We start from the raw sequence: 26,868 nt of genomic DNA on the forward strand, positions 1-26,868 counted from the left end.
GCCACTGTATTATTGTGCCGGTCCCAAGCCCGGATAAATACAGAGGGTTGTGTCAGGAAGGGCATCCGACGTAAAGATTTTTGCCAAAACAAATATGCGAATCAAACCTCTGAATCCCATATCGGTTGAGGCCCGGGTTAACAACGGCCGCCATTGGTACTGTTGACCTCCAGGGTGCCAGTGGAAAATTGACTACTGTTGGTCGAAGAAGGAGAGGAGGGAGGTGTGCCCGGAGGACAAGAGCGAAATGGAATGCCAAGAGTATAGAACTAAGAGTAGGAACTTTGAATGGAGGAACAATGACAGGTAAAGGCCGAGAGCTGGTTGACATGAAGCAGAGAAGGAAGGTTGACATACTGTGTGTCCAGGAGACCAGGTGGAAAGGGATCAAGGCTAGAAGCTTAGGTTCAGGGTTTAAGTTGTTCTATCATGGTGAAGACAGAAAGAGAAATGGAGTTGGAGTTATCTTAAAAGAGGAGTTTGTTAGGAATGTCTTAGAAGTAAAAAGAGTATCAGATAGAATGATGAGTCTGAAGCTAGAAATTGAAGGTGTGATGTTCAATGTTGTTTGTGGGTATGCCCCACAAGTAGGATGTGAGCTGGAGAAATTTTGGTTGGACCCTGATGAAGTCATACAGAACATCCGGAGAAGAGAGAAGGTTGTAATTGGTGGAGACTTCAATGAACATGTTGGCGCAGGAAACAAAGATGATAAGGAGGTGATGGGCAGGTTTGGACTCTAGATGAGGAACGCTGAAGGACAGATGGTGGTGGACTTTGCTAAGAGAATGGAAATGGTTATTGTGATTTCAAAAGAGACTAGAACATAGGGTGACCTATAAGAGTGGACGAAGAAGTACACAGGTAGACTACATTTTGTGTCAACGGCGCCATCTAAAGGAAATCAGTGACTGCAAAGTAGTGATTGGTGAGAGTGTAGCCAGACAGCATAGGTTGGCGGTGTGTAGGATGACGCTGGCAGTGAGGAAGATGAAGAAACCAAAGGCTGAAGTGAGGACAAAATGGTGGAAGTTGAAAAAGGAAGAGTGTTGCATGACATTTAGGAAGGAGGTAAGACAAGCACTGCATAAAACTTCAGTAAAAGATAAAAAAAGACCATGCTGCAACAACATCGTGTTTCACAGGAAAAGAAACAAGCAAAGGATGGATGCTGTTACAGATAAACAAAGCGACTGATTAAATGGCAGATTTCATGCCTGTTCCCACTCCCTTCACCTCCAGGGTCCATATGACTAAGACATATTGACTTTTTCAATGTCATGTTTCCCTTGAGGATTTCGTCAAATGTTTCTGAAAGGCTAGATGGTATTTGTGTAATGAACTAACAGCTGTCTGCTCACTGCCAGCAAACTGGACTTCTTTTCAACTTCAAAGTTAAGTTCTGGCTTTTTGTTTGAGAAGCACATAGTACAGAAAGGTTTTGCGTGCTACAAATAAAAGGTTGGGACGGCAAACCGTAATGTATTTTACTGATGCTTGTGTGCTTTACATTAATTCCTTGCAATTTCAGACTGTAGTCTTGGTTATGACGAGCACCGAGGCCGATTTTCTTGCTTACATGTTAACAACTGGAATCCGAGCCTTGATTACCTCATATGAGGAAATAATAGCAGAAAAGGATCAAGATTATTCATATAACCATCTGCTTTAACAATTATTTTCACTGAACTTTCTTTGTGCGTTCAATTCATAAATGCCCACTGCATGCCTGCATGTCTCAGTCAATGTAACCTTCTGTTACAATTTGCATTGTAACAAAATTAATTTTCATGTCAAGTGTTCTGTGTGTGAAGCACCGAGGCATGCAAACCTTTCTTCACTGTGTGTGTCCGTAATCCAAAATTCAAGTAGCACATACTCTGTCGATCACGTCTATAGCTCCTTATTTCCAAACATGTTTGGAAGTCATGTTAATGTTAATTTCCTTTAAGATAAAGTGTAACACTAGAGGTCCCAGAATTTTAACTTCTCATCTCAATCCAGAGAAAGGACAGCACTGACGAGAATATCTCTCAAGGTACATTTTTCTAAATGCACGTAGGAAAACACCATTATTATGCTTTTATTAACACGAGGTACAATTCTTGATCATTTTAAAATTGAAATATTGGTACATATCCAATCCAATCCAATATACTAATTAAGAAAGCACAATTGAAATCGATCCAAACTCTGCTTGACCAATAAAATGTTGCCGTTCTGATTAGAATTCGCATGAAGCGACCAGAAAAAGGGGTTTATTCACACAGAGCTGACAAATGTAGTCCTTCTGCATCGAACAAACCAAGATGGTACTTGAGAAGTTTATCTCAGTCCTTCTAAAAAAGCGGTAACCTCAATTCGGCTCTTGGCCAAGACTTCAAAGCTCTGAGTTAAGATGTTATCAAAAGCTTTGTTTTTTTAAAACTTTGCCAGATCTCTGAGTGGAAATGTTTCTTGCATATTCTAGTATAAACTATTTCTTAAGGGTAGTATTTAGGTTGAACTTGAGGGGTGCATAAAGTTAATCATGCACATTTTCCTATCACTGTATTTGTTTGTGGATATCCGGGTTATATAAGGTGTGTTTGTCTTTGAAGACGCTTCATTTATATGTGCTAGAAAGCTTTGTTGCTGCATTTTTATTTATTTATCTTTTTTATACATATCATGATGACTTCTAGCATTTTCACAATTAGTCGGTGGATAATATAAGCTGTGGGAGGCTCCTGCTCACCTGCAACTCAAATGAGGACAAGGGGAAATGAATGAATGATTGGATTTGAAGATCATAGTTTTATCTTCTTGTATTCCAAGAACTGTTGGCATTCCATGAAAGCAGTTCTCTGGAGTCATTTGGCAAGGCAGACCATAACTATTCAGTTGTTCAGTTCACTTCAATTACAGACAGTAAAGCATTAGATAGTAGAGAAGAGCTCGTGGATTAACCGAAGAGTCATTTTCTCCCTGAATTGTAAATGGAAGTAATAATTTCAATCTGTCAATTTCATCTTGATGTGAAAAAGGGAAACTTAACAAGAAGTTAATGTCTAAAAGAAATAAACCCTGACAGTGTCCGCCTCACTTTGCATAAATCCAGTGTTGGAATCCGAGTCTCTGAACCTCCTGTGTGGGGTTTGCATGTTCTCCCATTGTTGTTTTCCCGGGTAAACCCCCCCCCCCCCCCCAAGAAAAAAACAAACAAATAAACAAAAAAAAGAACAAAAATACCTGACATCTGTATGATTGCAATCTGTAGCTTTTCCACATCTGTCATCACACAAATATTTTCCCCTACTTTCTATTCTCATAATATACTCAAATTTGTTGAACCTTCCGTAAAGTACATCTCTTCCTCAGTAGAGTCAAGTGTGCCAAATTATACTTGCTTGGAAGGGAATCCTTGGCTTTGCCTTAACTGACAAAGTGACAGATTAAATTATGGCCTTTCGGTCTTTGTTGTCTTTCCAACTTTTTCTCCAGGGCCAGAGCCAGTTTAGAAATGTGATTAAGACTTGGAAAAGCTACATGTTTGTTGGATACAATTCAGATATGCTCGCCCTGAGATTGTAGAGGTTAATAGGTGATTCTACCAGCATATTTGGAGATTTCTTGCGTTGACAATAAATAAATAAACACATTCACAAATAAATAAAGGAATAAATAAATAAATAAATAATATGACTCTTGATTATGTTACATGTAATGTCTTCACATCACAAGACATGCTAAGAATCACAAACTGCACAATATAGAAGCAACGATGAAAAGGTTTCTTCAGCCGTCATCTGTACTTCTTTGAAGGTGTCGGACGTTTCGCTTCTTATCCAAGATTCTTCTTCAGCGAACTAAAGTCTTACTGGTAGTATATATATATATATATATATATATATATATATATATATATATATATATTTCTAATGTCCAGACATGGCGGTGCCGGACACTGCTATGATAGGTCCCTACTCTCAGGTTGGGGGGAGCAGAGGACCACTCGCTGCGGCCCCACCGATTGCACCTACATTCCTGACTAACGACAGGCCCTATTGCCCCACTCCCTCCGGTATCACCTCATCAGCATTACTAATGTCGCCTAACCTATGTTGCCTAAGCAGGCTATTGTACGAACGATCCAAATTGAACCTCACCCCACCATATCGGTTTAATGAAGGATTTAGCTTTTTTATGAAAATTGCTTCTTTTACTCCCCTTTCAAACCATCTATGTTCTTTTGCTAAGATTTTAACCTCATCGTCATCAAATGAGTGGTGTCTAGCTTTTAGGTGCATATGTACTGCCGATTGAGGCCCACTAGTATTATCCCTGCGATGTTGATAAAGTCTTTTTTTTAGAATTTGTTTAGTCTCCCCAATGTATTGCTCTTTACAATTGTCATTCTTACAATGTATTGAATAAACTACATTACTTTGTTTTTCATTTTGCAGCCTATCTTTTGGATGCACTAATTTTTGCCTTAAAGTGTTTATCGGTTTGAAATAAGTAGGAATTTAGAAGCAATGTTTGTTGCCAACAGGTCTTTTATGGCATACTGGATGAAAACAGAGCAAAAACATCAATTAAAGTGACTACTCATCTCTACTTTCATCATAATTATGTGTTGATTAAAGATGTGAAACCTATATGCCATAATTGAACTCTGAATAGAACACCCACGTGATCCGCGTTTAATCCGCTGTCATTTGGAAACTGATTGCACTATTGAAAAGATCATCATCCCACTCTTTTGTTTAATATTGCAAAGTATTCAAAATATATTATTAGTGATATGATGCAAATATCGTAGGTGAATATGTAAGAATTTTAAAATGATATCCAAGCACAGGTCAGTATCAGTAAGCGCGGCTGATAGAACACACACAAACCAGAATCATTACCAAATGGTCAGCATTTTTACAGGTGAAATGATTCTTGGACAAACTTAATTATGTCATAATTTTCTTTCCTTGCACTACCATCAAAAGAGAACACATAATTGGTCCCGAAATTGATTGTTCTTCAGTTAGAATTACATGTTCGCATTGTCATAATTTCTGTTGCGTTTCTTTGTTCTTCAATAGAAAATGCACTTACCTCTTCAGCATGAGCATCACAAAGCTTGTTTCCTGACAAGAGTTTATTTTTCAAGCTCTTGTTCTGAAAAAGGGATGAGAGAGAAGTTGATGAAAATGGTGTCTGAGGATTTATGTTCCTTTGCATGTTCTGTTATTTTATGACTCAGTGGGTCTCGCTTTATCAGACTGGGCCGGAACTCTGACAGTGAGTGCTTGGATGCCTTTCATTGTCAGAATAGAATTAGGGAGTAGAAGACTTGCCGCTCCCTCGACATAAGCGCTTACATACAGTTTACAAAGGTGGACAAAATATTGCTGCAAAATAGTGGGGAAAAGTATTCTATGCAAGCAAGAAAGTATATTATTTGGGAGGATGCATTTGAAAGACAAGGATTTCACCAGTGAACATGGTAAATCAAGTGGGTTCCAACCAAATGTTTCACTGGAATAGAATTGTGTGAAAAAGTGTTTGATCACTTTAGTTTGTTACAAGGTTGGTCCAAGAACAGTATTAAGAATACTAACACTGTTGCCTCTTAACCTACTTTACAGATGCACTGCTGAAAAAGGCAGAAACTCAGAGTAAGGCACAGGATGTCAACATAATTCACAAGCAACGTGGATTAGTCCACAGTCCCCAAAACCTTAGACTACAATTTCTTTGGCATAAAAAAAAGGTTCTGCGAATTTTATCTACCAAAACAGGGTCTCGTGTGTCCTAGGAATGCCACAGGACAATGGCTGTAGAGAAGAAAGTCTCAGCTTCTCTGCTGAAGCTGCTGCTGCCACAGTCAAAAATCAACTATGTGTAAAAACATGGATGGATGATTGGATGTATTCAAGCCACGATGGACCAACTTGCCTTGACCGGTTGCCTGTCTAATTAAAATCGGATAAAGGAGACCTCGAAAAAGATGTCCATTTGCAAAGATTAGAATATGTAGTTTCAATAGAGCTTGTCGGGTCAGGAAGGTTTTGCTGGCATGCTTCCTTTTGCTGTTCGGGAAAAGAAGTGTTTGTGTAAACACTGAAGATAATATGGGTGTTTTCTGGATGCATTTCAAAACAAACCAGGGGAATTGGATGTGAAATATTTTCACTAGCTGCACTTTTATTTGAACTGCCTCATATACGAACAGATACTGAATAAACATTATAATTATGGAGTCATATAAACATCAAATTTGGTTTGTCATTGTTATCTTGGTAAAACTGTGTTTTGTCTTAATCATTGCAATTCTCCCATTCTTTTATAAACTGTTTTTTTTGTTATGGCCTATCAGCATATCCATGATAGACCTTGGTGTGATGGCGCATCCAATGGTTTACAACTTTTACTTCAAAATCACCAAAAACCTGATACATATTTAATTTCTATTCAACATTGAAGTGGAGCATGCAAAGGCAAACTGGCATCACAACAGTTTTGTAATCCAAACTGGACAAGTATCATTTCCAGACAGTTGCACCTCCTCTCCCTGTTACAGAGGGAGCACCATATGAGGACATGCACAATTGGCAGCTGTCACAAAATGTGATGTAGTTAAGCCTGTGGACACACTCAGTGAAATTGAGATCCTCTGGAGCCAGTCTGTCACTGCACATTATGCAAAATGCAATATTCTGAGCTGCATATGTCCCAACGTGTTAGTCCAGGAGCACTGTAAAATTGTGGACCTGGAAGTAAAGTGACATTTTCATATATTATTTCATATTGATGTTGTTATTTCCACTCAGGCCAATATAACAGTGAACTACACATCACCTACACCGTTCGCCTTTCAGTCATAAGAGCATTCACGCAGATCATTGCTGAAGAATGTAATTCTGCAACTCTATTATTTTTTTCTGCTTTCAATGCGATTTAGCCATCCGTATATCAATTTTCTATGGTCTAATGCATATAGTCATTAGGGTCACGGTGTACAACCACCTATCTCAGTTGACATTCCGCAAGATGTGGAGTTTGCTTTGAACTGCTTTTATTTTTATGTACAGTATATGAATACCACTGGTTCGTATTTTCTTAAATGTACAGATAATTACAGATTAGTGTGGTTGTTGAAAATCCCACTCCATTGGTAATCATGCAGTTACTTGTATGCCACTGTGCCATCTGCGCATTGAGCTTGTTGATTCACAGAGTTGAGAGAAGACAGTTCACAAATGTAAAGCAACGATTAAACACAGGACACAGTTCAGAATATTGTCGATATAGTAAAAAAAAAACGGATCCGAAACAAATGCTTAAAATAATTCGGGATTGATTTCCGTTTCCTCATAAATGTCATATTTGATCATCGTAAGAAATTAATGTCAAGGATGCAAACATAGATGACAAAAGATCAGCATCGAAACTGGTGGTGAGGAAGGAGCAGATTTTTATGATGAAGCAATGTCTTTGTTTTTTCGGAAACATTGTGGCTTTTCAAGAAAGGAGATCATTCTGAAAAGACATTTGCCATGTTTGGCCTTTACAAATGCAGCGCGAAATATAAAGGGAACCCAACTATTTGTCGATACGTCTCGGCCGTTGCCATGGTATCTCAAACAGCAACGAACCTGAGCTAAATCAACAACGACAGCAGTTGTGCAAGGTAGTGACACTGACCAAAAAGGTGTTACTGCCTTATTTATTGGAAAACTCAATCATAAATCGCCTCATCCTCAAAGCAATTACTTATTATTGTGGCACATGCAGAGAAGTGTCCTTTCGCGTAGACCAACTGACATTTTTGAAAAATAATCCTCTAAGACAGGGGTGTCAAACTCATTTTATTCGCAATCTCGAGGTCATTTGTCACACATGACAATTTGACGTTTTGCAACATTTTTTTAGCAAGGATCATGCAAGTTGACACACTTGTTTTCTTTTCGAGGGGGCCACATAAAAAGATGGGCCTTTCGTTGACAGGAGAGCTGTAAGCCTGTGTTTACTATTACCTGTTTTCTGTTACCTGTACAAATACAGTACTCGTTTTTATTAAACAGAACAATCACAGCCGCATGTTAAATTAATGTAATAATGAACATAATAATAATATTAACAATGATAATATTGAACATTCAATATTATTATTGAAAAATGTCAATTTCCCCACTGCAAGACGAATAAAGAAAATCCAATTAAGAAATGTGAAGAAATTCATCAAAATGGTTTGTTTACATCACATGTGGCAAAGTCACGGCCCGGGGGCTAAATCAGGCCCTCCACATCATTTTATTTGCCCCGCAAAATCAATCAAACATGTCAAATGCCATCATGCTTGCTATAGTCTGAACCAAAATGTCTTATTGTCGTATGTAAACCACAATAACAGCCATTATTCTTCACTTCAGATTTCAGTTATTCATTAATTTGTTGTGTGTTCTGTATGTAATTTGTGGAGGAGAAAAAAAAATAAATTAAAATAAAATTAATATGATCATTGCCCTTGCATGCACAGCTAATATGTCCTTATACTGTATTAGTATCAGACACTACGCAGCAACCTGGTCATTCAAAACCCACCTATTTAAAATAGCATTATCTGTGTCGCACTTTCTCATGTTTCTATTTATAATTGTATTTTATTTATTGTATTCTATTTGCAATTATATTTTATTGATTATAGTACCTATGTTTGTCTGTGGCTGTAAAGTGTCCTTGAGAGCTTTGATAGGCGCTTAAAATAAAATGTATTATTATCTCATCTCATTTTCCGTACCGCTTATTCCTCATTAGGGTCGCGGGGGTTGCTGGAGCCTATCTCAGCTGTCTTCGGGCACGAGGCGGAGGACACCCTAAATTGGTTGCCAGCCAATCGCAGGGCACACAAAGACATACAACAGTCACTCTCACACTCACTCCTAGGGACAATTTGGAGTGGTCAATCTGCCTGCCATGCATGTTTTTGGACTGTGGGAGGGGGTCCGGGGAGAACATGCAAACTCCACACAGGGAGGCCGGACCGGGACGCGAACCGGCGACCTCTGCACTATGAAGTCGGTGTGCTAACCACTCGACTACCGGGCCACCCTATTTTATTATTATTATCTCATCTCATCTCATTTTCCGTACCGCTTTTTCCTCATTAGGGTCGCGGGGGTTGCTGGAGCCTATCTCAGCTGTCTTCGGGCACGAGGCGGGGACACCCTGAATTGGTTGCCAGCCAATTGCAAGGCACACAAAGACATACAACAGTCACTCTCACACTCACACCTAGGGACAATTTGGAGTGGTCAATCTGCCTGCCATGCATGTTTTTGGAGTGTGGGAGGAAACCGGAGTACCCGGAGAAAACCCACGCGGGTCCGGGGAGAACATGCAAACTCCACACAGGGAGGCCGAACCGGGACACGAACCGGCGGCCTCTGCACTGTGAAGCCGGTGTGCTAACCACTTGACTACCGGGCCGCCCTATTATTATTATTTATTATTATTATTATTATTATTATTATTATTATTATTATCAATCTCTGGCATAAATATTTTGTTTGTTGGTAAATCAACACACACATAATTTTTTTCTTGACGTAGACCCCCGATATTATAAAATCGGAATAACTTGAGTGATACGTCTGTGTAAGCTCTCAGTCGTACAGGAGTGGTCCATCGATGAAAAGGTTTCTTCAGCCGTCATTTGTACTTCTTTGAAGGTGTCGGACGTTTCGCTTCTTATCCAAGAAACTTCGTCAGCAAACTAAAGTCTTACTGGTAGTTTAGGCCCTATATAAATATATCCCTACTGTCCAAACGCATACTGTCCAAAAAAGTCCTTTCCACATCCCTTGTTTTCTTCCTGTACCCACACTGATGAAAAAGCCATTTTTATTTCTCATCCGGAATTGATGCATTCGTTACAACGTATAAAACAAAAACGATTTTGTGAACCTTTTGTCAAGCCTACAAATTGCCATTCATGATGTCTTTGGGTTATTTTCACTGTTAGCTTTGAAAAATGTCAAGGAGGATACACGGCACACATTGGGATCTGCTAATAATGAGTGGCATTGACTCATCTAGGTCATATATTTTATTTAGTTAATTAATTTAAATCTTAGATTGTATACCGTGATTTTTTTTTTTCAATTTAAAACATGTTGGTTTCCTGTTTAATGAGAAACCTTTGTAGTGTCAGTTTTCTAACTCCCAGACTAACAGACTGAGAAAATCTATTCACATTCCTCAATTGAATCAGAATCAGAATCAGAATACCTTTATTCGTCCCGCAATGGGGATATTTGCAGTCCACAGCAGCAATTGAAGAGGGATGGGGTTGGGGTGGGAGTGAAAGGATAGAAAACAAGATATTCTAAGCATAACAAAAATAAAAATGTCAACTGTATACTGTGCAAATGTAGATGTGCAAAAACCGTTCTATAAACAAGACTGTACATAGTGCAGAATCAAGAAATGCATTTAGATATATTGCAACAACCCATATTTACAAGTGTCCAGTTTTTTTTTTTTTTTTTTTTTTTTTTTTTTTTTTTTTTTTCACATGTGATCATTGGGAATTGTGAAGCCTGACAGCAGTCGGTAGGAACGAGCGGCGGTACCTCTCCTTCTTGCAGCGCGGGTGTAATAGTCTCTGGCTAAAGGAGCTACCCAGAGCTGTCAGGATGGGCAGGAGGGGGTGGGAGGGGCTGTCCGTCATAGCTTTTAGTTTAGCTAGCGTCCGTCTTTTGCCCACCTCCTCTAGAGAGTCCAGCGAGCAGCCCACGACAGAACTGGCCCGCTTGACAAAGCGCTCCAGTCTTTTTCTGTCCCGGGTGGTGATGCTGCCTGACCAGCAGACAATGCCATAGTGGATGGCTGATGCCACCACAGAGTCATAGAAAGTCTTTAGGAGTGACCCCTGAACTCCAAAAGACCTCAGTTTCCTGAGTAGGAAGAGGCGACTCTGTCCCTTTTTGATTAGGGCATCCGTGTTCGTTGTCCAGTCCAGTTTATTGTTGAGAGTAACACCCAGGTACTTGTAGGAGGTCACCCTCTCAATGTCCGAGCCCTGGATGTTCAATGGTGCAGGTGACGATTGTTTCCTGCAGAAATCCACCACCAGCTCCTTGGTTTTGCCGGTGTTGATCTGGAGGTGATTCTGCTGGCACCAGTCCACAAAGTCCTTTGTCAGTCGCCTGTACTCCCTATCGTCTCCCTCTGTAATGAGGCCGACAATAGCTGAGTCGTCAGAGAACTTCTGAAGGTGGCAGGTTGGGGTGTTGTAGTTGAAGTCCAAGGTGTAGAGGGTGAAGAGGAATGGAGCCAGGACTGTTCCCTGCGGCGCTCCGGTGCTGCAGAGAAGCCTGTCCGACTCACAGTTCTTTACCCTCACGTACTGTGGCCTGTTTGTGAGGTACTCTGTAATCCAGGATGTGAGGTGATGGTCGACTCCGGCATGCTGCAGCTTGTCCCCCAGTAGACTTGGCTGGATGGTGTTGAAGGCACTGGAGAAATCGAAGAATGTGATCCTCACCGTGCTCCCAGCATTCTCCAGGTGCAGCAACGCCGTATGGAGGAGGTAGATGATGGCATCCTCCACACCGATGCTGGGCTGGTAGGCAAACTGCAGCGGGTCCAGCGATGAGCTTGCCAGCGGTCGCAGGTGGGCGAGGACGACTCTCTCCAGCGTCTTCATCAGGTGAGACGTCAGCGCCACCGGTCTGTAGCTGTTGAGCTCTTTGGGGTTGGCAATCTTGGGCACTGGGACCAGGCATGACGTTTTCCACAGCTGTGGAACTCTGCCCAGCTTCAGGCTCAGGTTGAACAAGTGCTGGACAATGTCACACAGCTGGTCGGAGCAGGTCTTGAGGAGTCGGGAACTGATGTCATCCGGACCTGCTGCCTTCCTCACCTGCATCCTCCTCAGTTGGTTCCTCACCTGCGCAGTTGTGACAGACAGGCAGGAACCAGGAGGCAGAGTGGCGGCTGAGGGTGTGGCAACGGTTGGGAGGGCAGATGTTGGTTGTGGAAAGCTGGTCGTGAGAGGGGGCAGGGAGGGTAAGGCCACAGTGAGAGTTGGTGCAGGTGCAGCTACAGGGGAAGTTGACGGTGGGCCGGGGGCGGCTGGCGTCTTGTCAAACCGATTGAAAAAGCGGTTGAGTTCATCTGCCCAGTCCTTGTCTTTTTCGTTCAATGTCACTGGGCTTTTGTGGCCTGAGATGTTTTTCAGGCCCTTCCAGACACCAGCGACATTGCTGGCTTGCAGCTGCTCCTCCATTTTCATCCTGTAGGCCTTCTTCCCCTCTCTGATCTTCCTCCTCAGTTGGATCTGCACGGCCTTCAGTTCCTCTCTGTTGCCCGACACAAAAGCCCTTTTCTTCTCCTTCAGGAGGACTTTTATGTCGGGATTAATCCATGGTTTGTTGTTGGCAAAACACCGCACAGTCCTGGTGGGTACGGTGTTTTGTTCACAAAAGTTAATGTAGTCTGTGATGGTGTTGGTGAGTGAGTCAATGTCTTCCCCATGAATCTCAGTAAAGAGCTCCCACCTGGTTGAATCAAAACAGTCCCGCAGAGCTTCTTCAGCTTCTGTGGACCATCTTTTGATCGTGCGGGTCACAGCTGGTTGCCTCTGGACAAGGGGTTTGTACACAGGCTGGAGATAAACTATATTGTGGTCTGCTCTTCCGAGAGGGGGGAGGGGGGAGGGTTTGTATGCATCCTTGGCGTTTGAATAAAATAGGTCCAATATGTTATTGTCTCTGGTGGCACAAGTTACATACTGTGTGAATGTTGGGAGGGAGAATTTCAGGGAAATGTGATTGAAGTCCCCTGAGATGATAAACAAGGCGTTGGGGGACTGGGTTTGCAGCTTGTTTACAACAGATATGAGGGCATCGGAGGCAGCGCCGCCATTTGCCGTAGGGGGAATGTACGTCGTCACGGCTATGACGTGTGAGAATTCCCGTGGCAGGTAATGCGGCCGGAGGCTAACGGCTAGCAGCTCGATGTCCCGAGTGCAAAGTTTTTCCTTCACCGTGATGTGCCCAGGATTGCACAAATACAGCAATCCCCCCTCCTTTCTGCTTACCGCTGCCTTCATTTCTGTCCGCTCGTACGAGTTGGAAGCCCTCCAACTCTGCGTGGTTGTCCGGAGTGATTGCCGAAAGCCATGTCTCCGTGACGAGTAGCAAGCTGGCTTCCCGGTACTCCCTCTGATGTCGCGTTAGCGCCGCCAGCTCGTCCATTTTATTTGGGAGCGATCTCACGTTCCCCATGATGACGGACGGGAGAACGTGTCGGTATTTCCTCGTTCTTTTGCGGCGATCTTTCCCGGCCCGACATCCTCGTTTCCTCCTCTTCAATTCATCGGGGATGTCTGGTGCGGCGGCCGCTAGTCCGCTATTAGCCCGCCACGCTAGTAGCTGGTCTCGACTGTAAACAATGGGATTCCGCGTGCGCGTGGATTCCCCGTTCACAGGAGCGATGAAAAAGTAAAAAATAACGGCGATGAGCAAAAGAAAAGATGCCCATCTCCTCTCCGTAGGTTTATGGAACGAGATTAGGCAAAACAAAAACGGAAAAGTAAAGAAGTGAAAAAGTAGACAAGAAAGGGAAAGAGCTGCTGTGGAGGCAGCCACACAGGGGGGCGCCATCTTGAAAAAAAAAAAAAAAGTAATATGAAATAGGATAAAAACATGTGAATTGCAAGGACGGGGGTGTGTTGCAAAGCTGTCCATTACACATCTCTACCAGACTGACAAAATGCAATGGGAAGAGAACACAGTTAATATTTTCAGATTCAATGGCAGCCACAAAGCTACCGTGTATGATGACATAATTGACATTCATGAGCAAGATGTCAAGCCATATTTAAAGACGATTGCCTTCATGGGTGAACACTATTATCTGAAAAGATGATCCTTCCACCTTGACTCTGAATTCCGACAGTATATTTTTATTAAGGAACATGACCATTGGCCATGCTCCACAATGTGTTCAGAATATACTTAGAGACACCTGAACTGAACCGGTGGTTTAAGTGAGACGATTTGTGCCAGCACTCAGTAGCAGCTCTTCTCAATTTTCGCCTTTAGCATGCTGGGACTTTTTGTGACACACTGGGATTTCACATGAGCTCACCGAACCTAATCTTGTTCTATTTCTCTTGCACTTTGTTATACACGTTTGTCCCTTTTGAGGCAGTCTCACGAGTCAAGTGTCTGGCAGATAATAGAATGAAAACATAAGAGCAAGTACAAATGTTGAAATAAGTTTCGATTTTGTCATTTTTTGAAGGCCACTGAAGTCATAAATGTTGGCGTGACTCTGAAACAGAACCTGGAGTGACGATGATGCAGATGTTAACACCGGGCGACTCATTCGTCTTGCAAGTGAGGAACAGCTTCTAAATCACTTGTTGCTAGCAATGTCAGTGATTAGACATAACAAGAATATCCAGGCAGTGTGTTTCAAACAACCAAATGAGATAATAAGAATTTGAAATAACAAATGTAAAACGTTTATGCAACATTGATATTTAAGTAGAAATATGCACTGGTAATTTCCTCATGTCAAACAATTAATCAAACCAATAATTTTCAACAATAGTAGTAGCCACGTCTAATGCTATTCCGACGTTGATTTATTGTTTGCTGAGGCATTGCTTCCCAATCTTCTTGAAGGGCAGAACTCAGATCATTGAACGTCTGTGGTACAGAGTTTCAAGACTCGACATGGTGACTCAGCTGATCGCACAGGCTTTCAATCGGATTCAAGTCTGGAGAAAGTGAAGGCCATTTCAGTTGAGGTGCACCGATCTCCAACTGCCATTCCCTGATCATACGGCATCAAATTAGACGCGTGTTGTTCATGTATGTACACAATCACTGGCTTAAGAAATGTTGTTTGGGTAGTGTGGGCTTGTCATCGCACAATCAAGGATGAAACGTGAATTTTGCAATTTAGCCCCTCGATAGAGAGCAGCAACTTGTGATCTCTGCATTGTAAGACGGCAGTGCAAACACGAGGGCTGGCAACCCAAAATGTTGAAAGAATCAAATTGGACAAAAAAAAAACATGTAGGGACCTGCAAAGATTTAAAAGCCTTACATAAGCCTCATAATGAAGGCAACACATGTATTATGTATCGACATTAGCTTTATTAGCCTATTACCAAAATGATGAAGTTGTTTACAAATGCACAATGAGACTTCATGATTAAATTAAATGATTAAAGGTGGAAAATGACGCACTACGTGACTACTCTTGTAGCATGGCACCTCAAGTGTAACTTTGTTAGAATATCAATGTGGAAATGTAATGTATGGAAATGTAATCAATAAATCTGTTTTTCAATGTCATTTTTACTTGGAACAAACACAGCACAATAAAATGCATCAATGTACAGTAAAGTCTCGTTATATCGATATTCAAGGGAGTCCGAAAAAATATCGATATAACCGGGACTATCGATATATCCGACCCTGTTCGCATGTAATTTTCTCCGTGCGTGCATAGAAATAGTATCGATATAACCGGGACTATCGATATATCCGATATCGATATAACGAGACTTTACTGTATTTATAAAAATGCATTGATGCAAATAATTTGGTCCAAGAAACGTTGAATCCTCTGTTCTCCTCAGTTATTTTTCTCTTTTTACCTTTGGGATCCTTGGCCCATCACACAATGCCAATATACAAGTGCTACCTGGCGATGTGTCGCAGGCGATGACACAAATCTTCATGTAATGTATGCATACATTTAATCTGGCTTCCTGCGCATCTTTAGGGGTGTGCACATGGCAATTTTTACTCAGTTGTAGTATCGAAGACCGTTCACACACGCAATGCACAGGCATCCCTCGCCTCCTGACCCTTGGTGATTGAGTCATCAATACTGAGCCAACTTGAAGCGTTTGAAGTCCTTGATCTTACACATTACGACCAAGAGGCTTGCTCATCTTTGAAGAATGACGAAAACTGCTGTAAAGAAATGCAAATTTCATCTCCTTTTCTTTCATCACTGTCAAAACAGATTCTGTTGTCTGTAGGAGTGTTCATGTGGCAACTTTACTCTGAAGTAGCAACGGGGCTGCCACGGTAGAGCATTCACACACACAAAGTTAAACCGGTGTAGCCCCTGAAAACAGCTTAAATCGGGGCTAATTTAACCCTGCTCAGGAGGTGGTTTAAATATTTACTCCGTAGTAAATGCTTGTTTGCGGGGAATCACCGATATAAAATGGGATATATGAACGCTACAGTAGACTCGCTACTCTGCATAGGTAGACGAGAAGAGTTGATAACAGATTATTTTCGTGCACTTTTGTCCATCTGCTCTCCTCATCCTCACGCTCTCTCTCTCTATCTCTCTCATCATTTTACAGAGTCTGACAGACCACAGTGTTGATTTGCTTGGAGAACGATAAACCATGGTTTTTCAATATGTTACAAACTAGGCGGGGAAAATGAAGTACGATTAACACGTTTTATTTCCGTATTATTCTGTTGCATGAAACTGTTGCATGACCGCAACTAAGGGGCTGCACCGTGATGAAGACGCTTCTCTTTAGGAAGCAGCCTTGTACATGTGAACAAAATTTACATGGGTGCAAAATATCACAACAAAATACATCACCACCAAAGCAAAAGTGTGCCATGTGAACACCCCTTATAAGGCAGAAAAAAACACACTTTTGAGTTGGAATTGTTTAATGCCGCGGGTTGTCGTGAGCGCACACAAATATGTAGTCTTTTTTTATAGAATTCCTGGTGGTAAACACCCTTTGAGAAAAAATGTGAAAGTTATGGTTGTGAACTTTACAACATTGGACTGAGGATTGAATGCTTGTCTTTGCAAACAAAATTGACATCATAAAAATACGCACATCATCTTGGAGGCAATGTTTGCCAAACATTGAAACTCATCTAACTCCACATTTTACAGCATTGGAAAAAGTTAAGAATGTTCGTGCCATGTTTGTCCTCCTTCAGAGACTGTATTAAAACAAAAAATTATATATTTCCTTCCCCCATCTTTTTCAATTTTCTACTTTTTTTTTTTTTTAAAGCACCAGTGCCAACTTGTCGACCATCGTAAAATTGATTAATAAATTCTTTGAATACGATACAAAACAGCTACCATCCCTTCCTATCCAGTGATTTTCCAACCGGATCATGCTAAAACCAATAGGTGCCAAGCCAGTGGTGCGTATTGGTTTTAGCATGACCAATTAATCTCACTGAACCTTTGGCCAACCTACATGTGGGACGACTGTTCATTGATGTGAGCTATTTAACTTGGGGGGGGGGGGGGTGACTGTTCTACCCTGGATTCCAAATGTAACCCTGAAAAATAATCACATAATTCACAAGTGCAAAATAATATATTTTAACCATACAGTAACATGCATTTAAACAAACACACCACTTCCTTTAAAACATTGCCAGCACACTTAATAAGGCTTTCATCGTCGCCACAGCAATAGATTTATTGAAAGAGAATTGATATCAAGTGGGGCATGGGGACTTGGGGGTGAAATAATTAGAACAAATTGGAATGCAACTAGCATGACTAAACAGATTGTGGCAGGTTTTTACTGTAGTAGTTTAACATTGTTCCTGCTTGAGTTTCTGAATGCCATACATTTCGGTAATAGATTCTGTGCACGCAGCCAGTTTAAATGTCAGGGCGTCACAGCTGTCAGAGATGTTCTGCTTAGCACAAACGATGCTTTCTGTATGTGATTACATTGGCCCAGAAACCTTGGAACGGCATTTACTAAGTGATGCAGATCTGGGATGGACGAGAAAAAAAGCAAATGTCAGCAATGAGGCAATCATATTATGATGGAGCGACTGGTCGAGACATCTGCCAGTGCAGTGCAAGCGCGGTGGCTTGCTGATCCTAAGCATTCAGGACGCATTGTGGTAAAGCTACTTTGCAACCAAACGTACGACAAAAGCACAGTCATTCTCTCAGCAATAACTGATGTGTTTCCAACCATACTGTTGAGATCGTGGAAGCAAAGCTTCGGCCTAATCATGTACATAGTTTATCTTAAACTGATTAACAGATTGGTTAACTTTCCAATCATACAGTCCGTGAGTAGTGTATTTTTTCCTTGACAAATTGTCGACCCATTCCGTAATAGCTTTCTAATACCTCACAGTTCATATTCCAAAGCTTGTGCATTTATTTCTTAGCTCATAAGACCATCACCTTGAGTCTTTAATGACTGCTCAGCTATTAAGAATAAACTGCTGACAACGGCCTACAGCCCCAACATGCCCCTGCACTAGTTGACTGACTTTCCATTGAAATAATGTTAACCAAGAGCTGGGAGATTATGTAGAGGACTTGCACACTGCAAGAATCCAAACTAGGGCGCGGAAAATCCTAATGGACCCTCCGCACCCTGCCGAGCACCTCTTCCAGCTACTCCCCTCAGGCAGGCGCTACCGAACCATGCGCACCAAATCCTGCAGACATTTAAACAGCTTCTTCCCCCAAGCCATTAACTCTTTGAACAGTAGCCCAAATGGAACTGTATAGTGCCTCTTTGCAATTTTTGATGATGATACTAGTGCACCGTGTTCGACCGGAAACAAATTCCTTGTGTGTTCTACATACTTGGCAATAAAGATGATTGTGATTCTGAAAATAAATGACATTATATATAAATTAAGTACTTGACACCAACAAAGATAACAATTTGAGTCGGTGTCAAGCACTTTGTGGCCCATGCTGTTTAAGAGTAAACCAATACCTAATTGTCAATTACCAAGGCAAATTATGGCCCTCTTTATTGGGCCTTTATCCACTTAAACAGATCTAGTGTGCAATACAACCCACATGCACAGCAGCCCTTTGTATAAATCATTGATGTGATCACTTTTAATGGGTAAAGCACTTGAGAGCAAAGTCAAAGTAATTATTCTCAACCAAGAACAGGCATTCATTGGAATTGCATCTTTCAAAAACTGCAGCATTTGTAATTCAATTACACGCGCTAACCAACATCATGGTACCAGTCAAAAGTTTGGAAGCACATCATAATTGTTGTTGTTTTTTTTCCCTCCATGGTCACTCTTCAAAATTGTTGACATGTACACAAAAAAAAAGAACTGTATCCATTCTGTAGGCGAGGAGATTGTCCGTCATTAATTAATCTCACAAAACAGTCCCAAACCAATTTGCCAAAGAAACTACATTCAGTTTGGGATACATTTCAATTTGTGTTGATGTTGCGACAGTGCTAAACAAAAGAGCTCAGCAAGAGAGCACTGCAAGATGAAGGCAAACAACGCAGCAGGCCTCAACGCCGTCAACTCGAGGCTCGTCAAGTCCTGCTCATGGAGTAAGTTTTCAACTTGAAGGGAGAGGAGGGATTCAGAGCGGCAAAAGACCTCTTACCATATCTGGTGCCATACCCAAAATATAGACGTAAGACCTCAAAGGTCACAGTTGAGTGGCGTTAACATCAAATCCAAACAGGACATAGGATAAACTATCCTCCAATGTGCCCTGGCCTTTAAAGAAGGTGTCACCATTTTGCTTTCTTCTCTCCTTCTCTCAATAAATCATTTATCACATGGAGAAGCACGGATGCCTTGTAAGCATCATGTTCTTCAAACCAGTGACTTCAGCACTCTCCAGCCCGGACTTATGAACTGCCTCAATGAGCAGCCACAGTTTGTCAAATTGTCAGAAATGGTAGTCATTAATTACAGGAAAGGTCATGTTTCTAACATTGTTCCTCTTCATTCAGTATACTGCAAACGTGTATTGCTCTGCAATCATGTCACTCCATCAGTTTTCTGGTTTTAATGACTGCTCAGGGCCGCATCAGATTTCTCATTCTACAAATGCCGTCAGTGGATCCCTCTGATTTATCAGTATGGTCACTGCTTGATGTTCATTTTTGCAGGTGCAAAATGTGGTCCACCATGAAGAGTCCACCATGTGAGTTCCTATAGTTGAGTTAGAGCTCTGACAGCGTGCTGGGAGAATTACCACCATCAATGTGTAAAAGATGAATTAGTTAGTGGTGGGTTTCTCATCAACACAAGTAAATATCAACAGAAAGGACAGGAAGACAATTTGGAGTTAACTTGCTATGAATGTTTTAGGGATGAGGGAGGAAACTGGAATACTCAAAGATAACCCACATAGGCACGAGGAGAACATGCAAACTGCACACAAGAAGGCCAAAGCCTTTATCAAACGCGGTACCTCTGCATTGCAAAGTTGACACATTGTGTCACTGGGTGTATGTCGTGTGTGATTTAAATTAAGTGAACTTGGTCTAAATGAGTCCTTCTGAAGGACAGTGACAAAAGTTTAACTGAGATAGGAGACAAGCTCCTGTCATGTCTGAGACTAAACCGAGTGAGAAGGAGCATGGAGGGAAAGGTTTCTTCAGCTGTCATCTGGACTTCTTTGAATGTGCCGGACGTTTTAAACCTTCAGGTTTAATTTAGACCAATGCCTACGACAGACGTCTTAGGTCATTACCACGTAAGTTTAGTCATGCTAATGAGATGATACCAGAGCTAATGAGGCAATCAGAGCCAGATATAGAATATTCAAGGTAATCAGATAGTACAAAAGACGTAATCAGATTGGCTTCACGGAGTGGTTTACTGCTCCCCCAACCTTAGATCAGGGATATGTCAGAGCAGAGGTTTGGCATCGCCACCTTTGTCCATTACAGATATATATAGGGCCACAGTTTCCCGCACAACTTTAGTTCGCTGACAAAGCTCTTCGGATGAGGAGCGAAACGTCCGACACCTTTAAAGAATTACAGATAATGGCTGAAGAAACCTTTTCTTCGATGGACCACTCTTGTACAACTGAGAGCAGACACAGGCGAGAAGGAGCATGGTAACAAAGCAAAGCAACTCCAACCTAATGCACAAAAACAGAACTAAAACCTGATTATTCAGTGACCCCACGTGCGTGAAGGAGACGTAGCATTGGTCTTTTTACCCTGCGACTGACCGATTTTATAATCAACACTTTTATCAATTGCATCTAGGTAACTTTTGTAATGCCGTTGTCCTGTGAAAAACATGCATGCCCATTTTCCTAAAATGTTTAAGTTAATGCAATTTCCAAATCAAACAAAATGTCTGAGACGCTCTATTATTGTACATGCCGGGTCATCTTCCAGCCGGTGACAAAAACTGCTCCTCACATCATGGAATGTCATCAACATGAATGCCACTTTGGATTTTAGCTGTCTTGTTTTGTCCGGCATTGTTGATGTTAGACACTTACTGCATTTTGTTTTTCACTTATTCATTTTCTAAAATACTCTATCCTCACTTGGGTCGCCTGTGGTGCTCGTGTCTACCCCAGCTGTCGTCGGGCAGTAGGCAGTGGAGACGTCCTTTTCACATGTCATTTGTACATCATGATCGTGGAATTGGAGTACAGTGAGACCTCAACTTACGAACTTAATTGGTTCCCAGACAGAGTGTGTAAGGTGAAAAGTGTGTATCTAAAAAAAAATCCCATAGGAAACCATTAAAATGGGAATAATCTGTTCCCGGGTTTCCATTAAATATACTTTTCAACTTAACTAAACTAACGTCCGTGTAAGCTCTCAGTCGTACAGGAGTGGCCCATCGATGAGAAGGTTTCTTCAGCCGTCATCTGTACAAATTTGAAGGTGTCGGACGTTCGCCTCCTATCCAAGAGGCTTCGTCAGCGAACTAAAGTCTGACTGGTCGTATCGGCCCTATTTATATATCCCTAATATCCAGCCATGGCGGCGCCGGACCCAGCTATGATAGGTCCCTACTCTCAGGTTGGAGGGAGCAGAGGACCACTCCATGTGGCCCCACTGATTGTTCCTACATTCCTGACTAACGACTGGCCCATTTCCCCCACTCCCACAGGTATCACCTCATCAGCATTACGAATGTTGCCTAACCTGTTTTGCCTAAGCAGGCTATTGTATGAACGATCCAAATTGAACCTCACCCCACCAGACCGGTTTAATGAAGGATTTTGTTGTTTTATAAGAATCACTTCTTTTACCCCCCTTTCAAACCATCTATGTTCTTTCGCTAAGATTTTAACCTCATTGTCGTCAAATGAGTGGTTGCTAGCTTTTAGGTGCAAATGTACTGCCGATTGAGGCCCACTTGTATTATCCCTGCGATGTTGATAAAGTCTTTTTTCGAGAATTTGTTGAGTCTCCCCAATATACTGCTCTTTACAATTTTCATTCTTACAATGTATGGAATAAACTACATTACTTTGTTTTTCATTTGGTAGCCTATCTTTTGGATGCACCAATTTTTGCCTTAACGTGTTTATCGGTTTGAAATAAGTAGGAATTTTGTGTTGCCAAAGGACTCTTTGTAATTTTTCAGAAACTCCTGCAATGTAATATGAACATAATGATATGTTTTGAGTAGGGACCTATCATAGCTGTGTCCGGCGCCGCCATGGCTGGACATTAGGGATATATAAATAGGGCCGATACGACCAGTCAGACTTTAGTTCGCTGACGAAGCCTCTTGGATAGGAGGCGAAACGTCCGAAACCTTCAAATTTGTACAGATGACGGCTGAAGAAACCTTCTCATCGATAAACTAAACTAACTAAACTAAATAGTGATGGTCATTTATGGCTTGATGGAATGGCGTTGGAGGTCAAAGGTCAAAGGGAATTGCTATTTAGAAAGAGAGGCGCGTTACATGAGGACTGTAATTAAAGAAATAAACTGTGCTGTAAAATAGTTTTAAAGTTTTATTTACCTTTTTGATGGTCGTTGATGGCTTATGGAAGGAGAGTCACCTTCCATAAGGACTGTTGGTAACTTAACCTCTGATGCTGTTCGGTCGTGTCTTTCCGCCGAAGATCACTCCGCCAGCCGTGGTGGGTGTGTATTATGAAAATAGTGCTTATTATAAGGTTTAATTTTCATAAATTAGACGTTTGTAAGACGAAAAGTTTGTAAGATAAGGTGTTTGTAAGTTGAGGTCTCACTGTATTCCGATCTGACATAAATCAACAGGCTTAACAAGTAAAACATTTTAGTCTTAGCCCCTTAAAATGTTAACGGTTGTTGCTAACACCCAGTTGAGTTGATGGCAACAAGGACTTTAAAAACAATATCATGTGCACATAAAAAAAGATGTGTTGATGATCAATTATTTTCAAATATTTTAAATTGACAGCATGATTCAGGTAAAAATTGAAAAACACGAATGGAAATGGCACAAAGCGATCAACCAAAACTGAATGCTTCCTCACCTCTTGCTGTAAATCCTTGATGATTTTGGTTTTCTTTTCCATCTCTGCTTTAATCATTTTAACCTGAAGACATACACGCACACAACACACACACACACACACACAAGAAAAAGAGCAGTCATTATGAATGTTCTTTGACTCCTCTTTCAGTCATCATTTACAAAGAATTATCCATCCATATATCCATCCATTATATAATCTGCTTTATCCTCATGAAGATGTTTTGGAGGTGGTGACTTTGGGCAGTCGGCAGTGTACATACTGAAATTGTTTTAATAAATGTGGTGATGGGAAGGGTAGAATTACTCTGCCACCCCGATGGCAACAACAAGAGGTAGGGAATGTTTTTTTTTTTTACACGTGTGATTTTTCTTTCATTTTACACGGATGGAGTTTGGGTGCTGGTTATCATAGCCTGCATAATTATAACTGGGCTAAATTTGAACAGTGCAGTATCCAGTCTTCAGTAAAAAAAAAAAAAAAACGAGTCAACATCAAACTGTAGCAAACATGTTTTTGGGATAGTAATCTTTCCCAACACATTCATAATACTGTACAAACAGAACCAATGTTTCAAATGGTAAATTTAAAGATTTATTCCAATCAGTATTTATTTAAAAGAGCCAGCAAATATCCACCCATACCTCTAACCATTAACCTCCCGGCCTTTCCTCCGGAGTACTGGGAAAAAAAAACCCGAGTGCGCACCCACACACAAACTTCACACAGAAAGGCCAGGGCCCAGAATATAATCGTGACCTCTGCACTGTGAGGCAGACGTGCTAACCAGTTGCATACTGTGCCGCCCCTCAGCTAATATACTGTATGAGCGCGAAGAGAAAGAGAGGAGAAAGGGATGTAGAGAAAGAAGGAGCATGAGAGAGCTCATAATTGAGATTGTATTTTACATGCCGTTTTAATGCTTTGAGAGTCCTTGAAAGAGGTCATCAAGAACTGCCATGTGACAAAGAGAGGCATAATGATTGTGTTGGTGACCTCATACCAAGAATGCACCTTAGGGAACTGTAAACTAAGCCATGCCGGTTGACTCAGAACCAAATATGTGAAAAGATAACATCAGGGTTTAGTTTTGAGCCTTCCAGTCTTTCTCACAATCTGAGGGAGCGGTTTAAAAACATAAAATACCCCCATTTGAGTGGCACGGTGGCGACTGGTCAGCATGTCTGCCCTCGATCTTTCTGTCTGGAGCTTGCATGTTCTCCCTGTGATTGCAATGATTTCCTTCCACATTTTAGAAACACGCATGGCATGTGAGTGGAATGCTGGAAATTGTCCCTCGGTGTGATATGATAAAAGACCGCTTGTCAATGTATGTATGCTATGTGATTGACCGTTCAGGGCAAGGCCCCATTTTATACTCAAAGATGATTAGGACTGCGATTTTCAGCACACAAACGACCCTTGGAAGGATAAGCGGATCAAATATTGGATGATTATAAAATATATCTAAATTAACATTCGAAAAATCAAGACATAATTGTAAAAAAATATTTGAAACATTATATAATTCAAGAGGTCATTCTGCCTCATTGGACATTAATAAATGTCATGACGAAACACATATTCAACAACGACAATCAGCAATCTACCAACGCAACTGTAACAATTTACACCTACAAATATGTGTTTGTTTCATGGATTGCATCAGCTAAAAAATCAAAAACAAGAGTTGAGCAGTCAGCAGCGACATGTTACTTCAAGCCCGGAGTAAAACAAAAAGGTTGAATTCATCCAAGTTGAATAAAACATGGTTCTAGTTTGCACCTAACCTTAAACATAGTTTAATGTAAGACAGCTTCAATGTAAACTTTTCTTTAAATTTAATTCTTAAACCAAGTTTAAATGTGATTCTGTTGCACCAGAACTTTAAATTCCAGTTTAAACTCACTGAGCACTAACTTGAAAATTACAGTTGAGATAGTTTAACTATGATTATAGCTGCATTTTTAGGGCGTAGAGAGCAACAATAATAATGCTTCTTGAAGAAAATTAAGACGGTCTCAAAGCGCTTTAATTATATAATGACAAGGAACGTTTTACTTTTTAGCATGTTTGTAACAGCACCATCAAGCGCACCTGCTTTTGTATGAAAGAGCCATGTTCTTTTCATTGTCCTTATTTCATGTTTGTCCTTATTTCATGTTTGCTGTTAAACACGTCTATCATATGACAAAACGGTGTTATACTGTAGCATATTAACACAATTAGCACAATCGGTATCCATTGTAACATCTCTGTAATAAAGCATTGCATCATTTTCTACTAATCAATTTTCCTTCCACTCAGTTCCTATTGAAGGTCCCATGCCATATTTGTTTTAGCTCTTTCAGAATCTTTGATGTGCTTTCATCAGATTTAGAAGTTAATTTAGTTTTGAAATGCCCAAGCTTTTTCCTTTGGCCAAAAAAGGGTTGGGTTTATTTCATGATTTATTATTATTATTTGCCATTACTGAATCGCAATTCATAATAATAATAATAATAATAATAATAATAATAATACATTTAATTTACAAACACCTTTCAGAGCACCGAAGGACACTTTACAATTAAAAGAACAATAAACAGGACAATAAAACCATGGATAAAATTATAAATAATAAACGAGCTGATTAAACTAAACTGTGAACTGTTCTTCTCAATTTGAAATTTAAAAGCAGGTTTCCCCTGAATGTTAGTTGGCAATATCTAGGTGTTTTAGAAAGCCAGGTAAACTCTTACATCACTGAAAAGGATCATTTGATTCAAGCGTTAGTGACTCACACCTGCAATTTGCTGCGATCAAGTCTACCAGATTTTGAGGATGCTCATAAAGCGAAGTGTGCTTCAGCATAATAAGAACCAATCAAAATAGTGTACAATATTGTCACATGACGTGTATGAGAGGGGCTAATTTTGTATTGAAGCTCGCGCAGTTCCCATTTATTTGAATGCAACCAGTGCATCATTCTCGAACAATTGGGTAACAATGACTGCAAGGCTCACTATTCCATCATTAAGTATGTTTTCAATTATAAATACCATTAAATATTGTCACCAAACAGATTCAAGAGAATCTGTGGCGTCACACGTGTGTATGATTTTGAAGTGCGCCTTTCAACCCTTTCATGTCTTTCAATTCCTTGATCTCCTTGATGTGCGTCTCACCCTGACGCATAGCACACGCTTGAAAATGGTATAAAGGAGCTGTCGCGGGTCAGAGAGATTGGGCGAACCACAGGGAAGAATCATCTCAGACTCATCTCGGACTCACAGACTCAAAGAGACTTGCAAAGACCCGCACAGGCACGCCCGGCTAATGCCGGGCGTCGGACGGACATCATGGCACGACCTTCTCGACTCCACGCCACGATCAAGCTCTGCGCGTCACCTGCCTGGGAGATCTGACAACGAACCTACTTACAAATAAAGAGAACCATCAAACTCTTTATTGGCGACCCAGCCAGGAGGATTTTTTTCCCTCCTCCTCAGCCCAATCAACTCTCCAAATGGAAAGAACCACATTTCCCAGCCGCCCGTGAACCCGGCATCTTCACAGCAAGACCCCTCGAGCCGAGCTCCCGATAGGCCGCCA

At 41.1% G+C, this 26,868-nt stretch overlaps 1 protein-coding gene across 5 annotated transcripts in view; it reads right to left on the minus strand.

Annotated features, from left to right (window-relative positions):
- Positions 1–26,868, minus strand: part of LOC148900454 (leucine zipper protein 2-like) — a 160,011-nt gene that overhangs the window by 49,363 nt on the left and 83,780 nt on the right. For all 5 annotated transcript variants that reach the window (XM_088992199.1, XM_088992200.1, XM_088992204.1 and 2 more), the window contains exons 5-6: positions 23,275–23,337; positions 5,092–5,154 (exon numbers count right to left, since the gene is read on the minus strand). In XM_088992199.1, the coding sequence (XP_088848325.1) occupies positions 5,092–5,154; positions 23,275–23,337 (126 nt within the window). The remainder of the gene's footprint in view (positions 1–5,091; positions 5,155–23,274; positions 23,338–26,868) is intronic.

This window comes from Hippocampus bargibanti, linkage group LG03, assembly GCF_051943395.1.
Source record: "Hippocampus bargibanti isolate YZ-2025 linkage group LG03, ASM5194339v1, whole genome shotgun sequence".
Taxonomy (NCBI): domain Eukaryota; kingdom Metazoa; phylum Chordata; class Actinopteri; order Syngnathiformes; family Syngnathidae; genus Hippocampus; species Hippocampus bargibanti.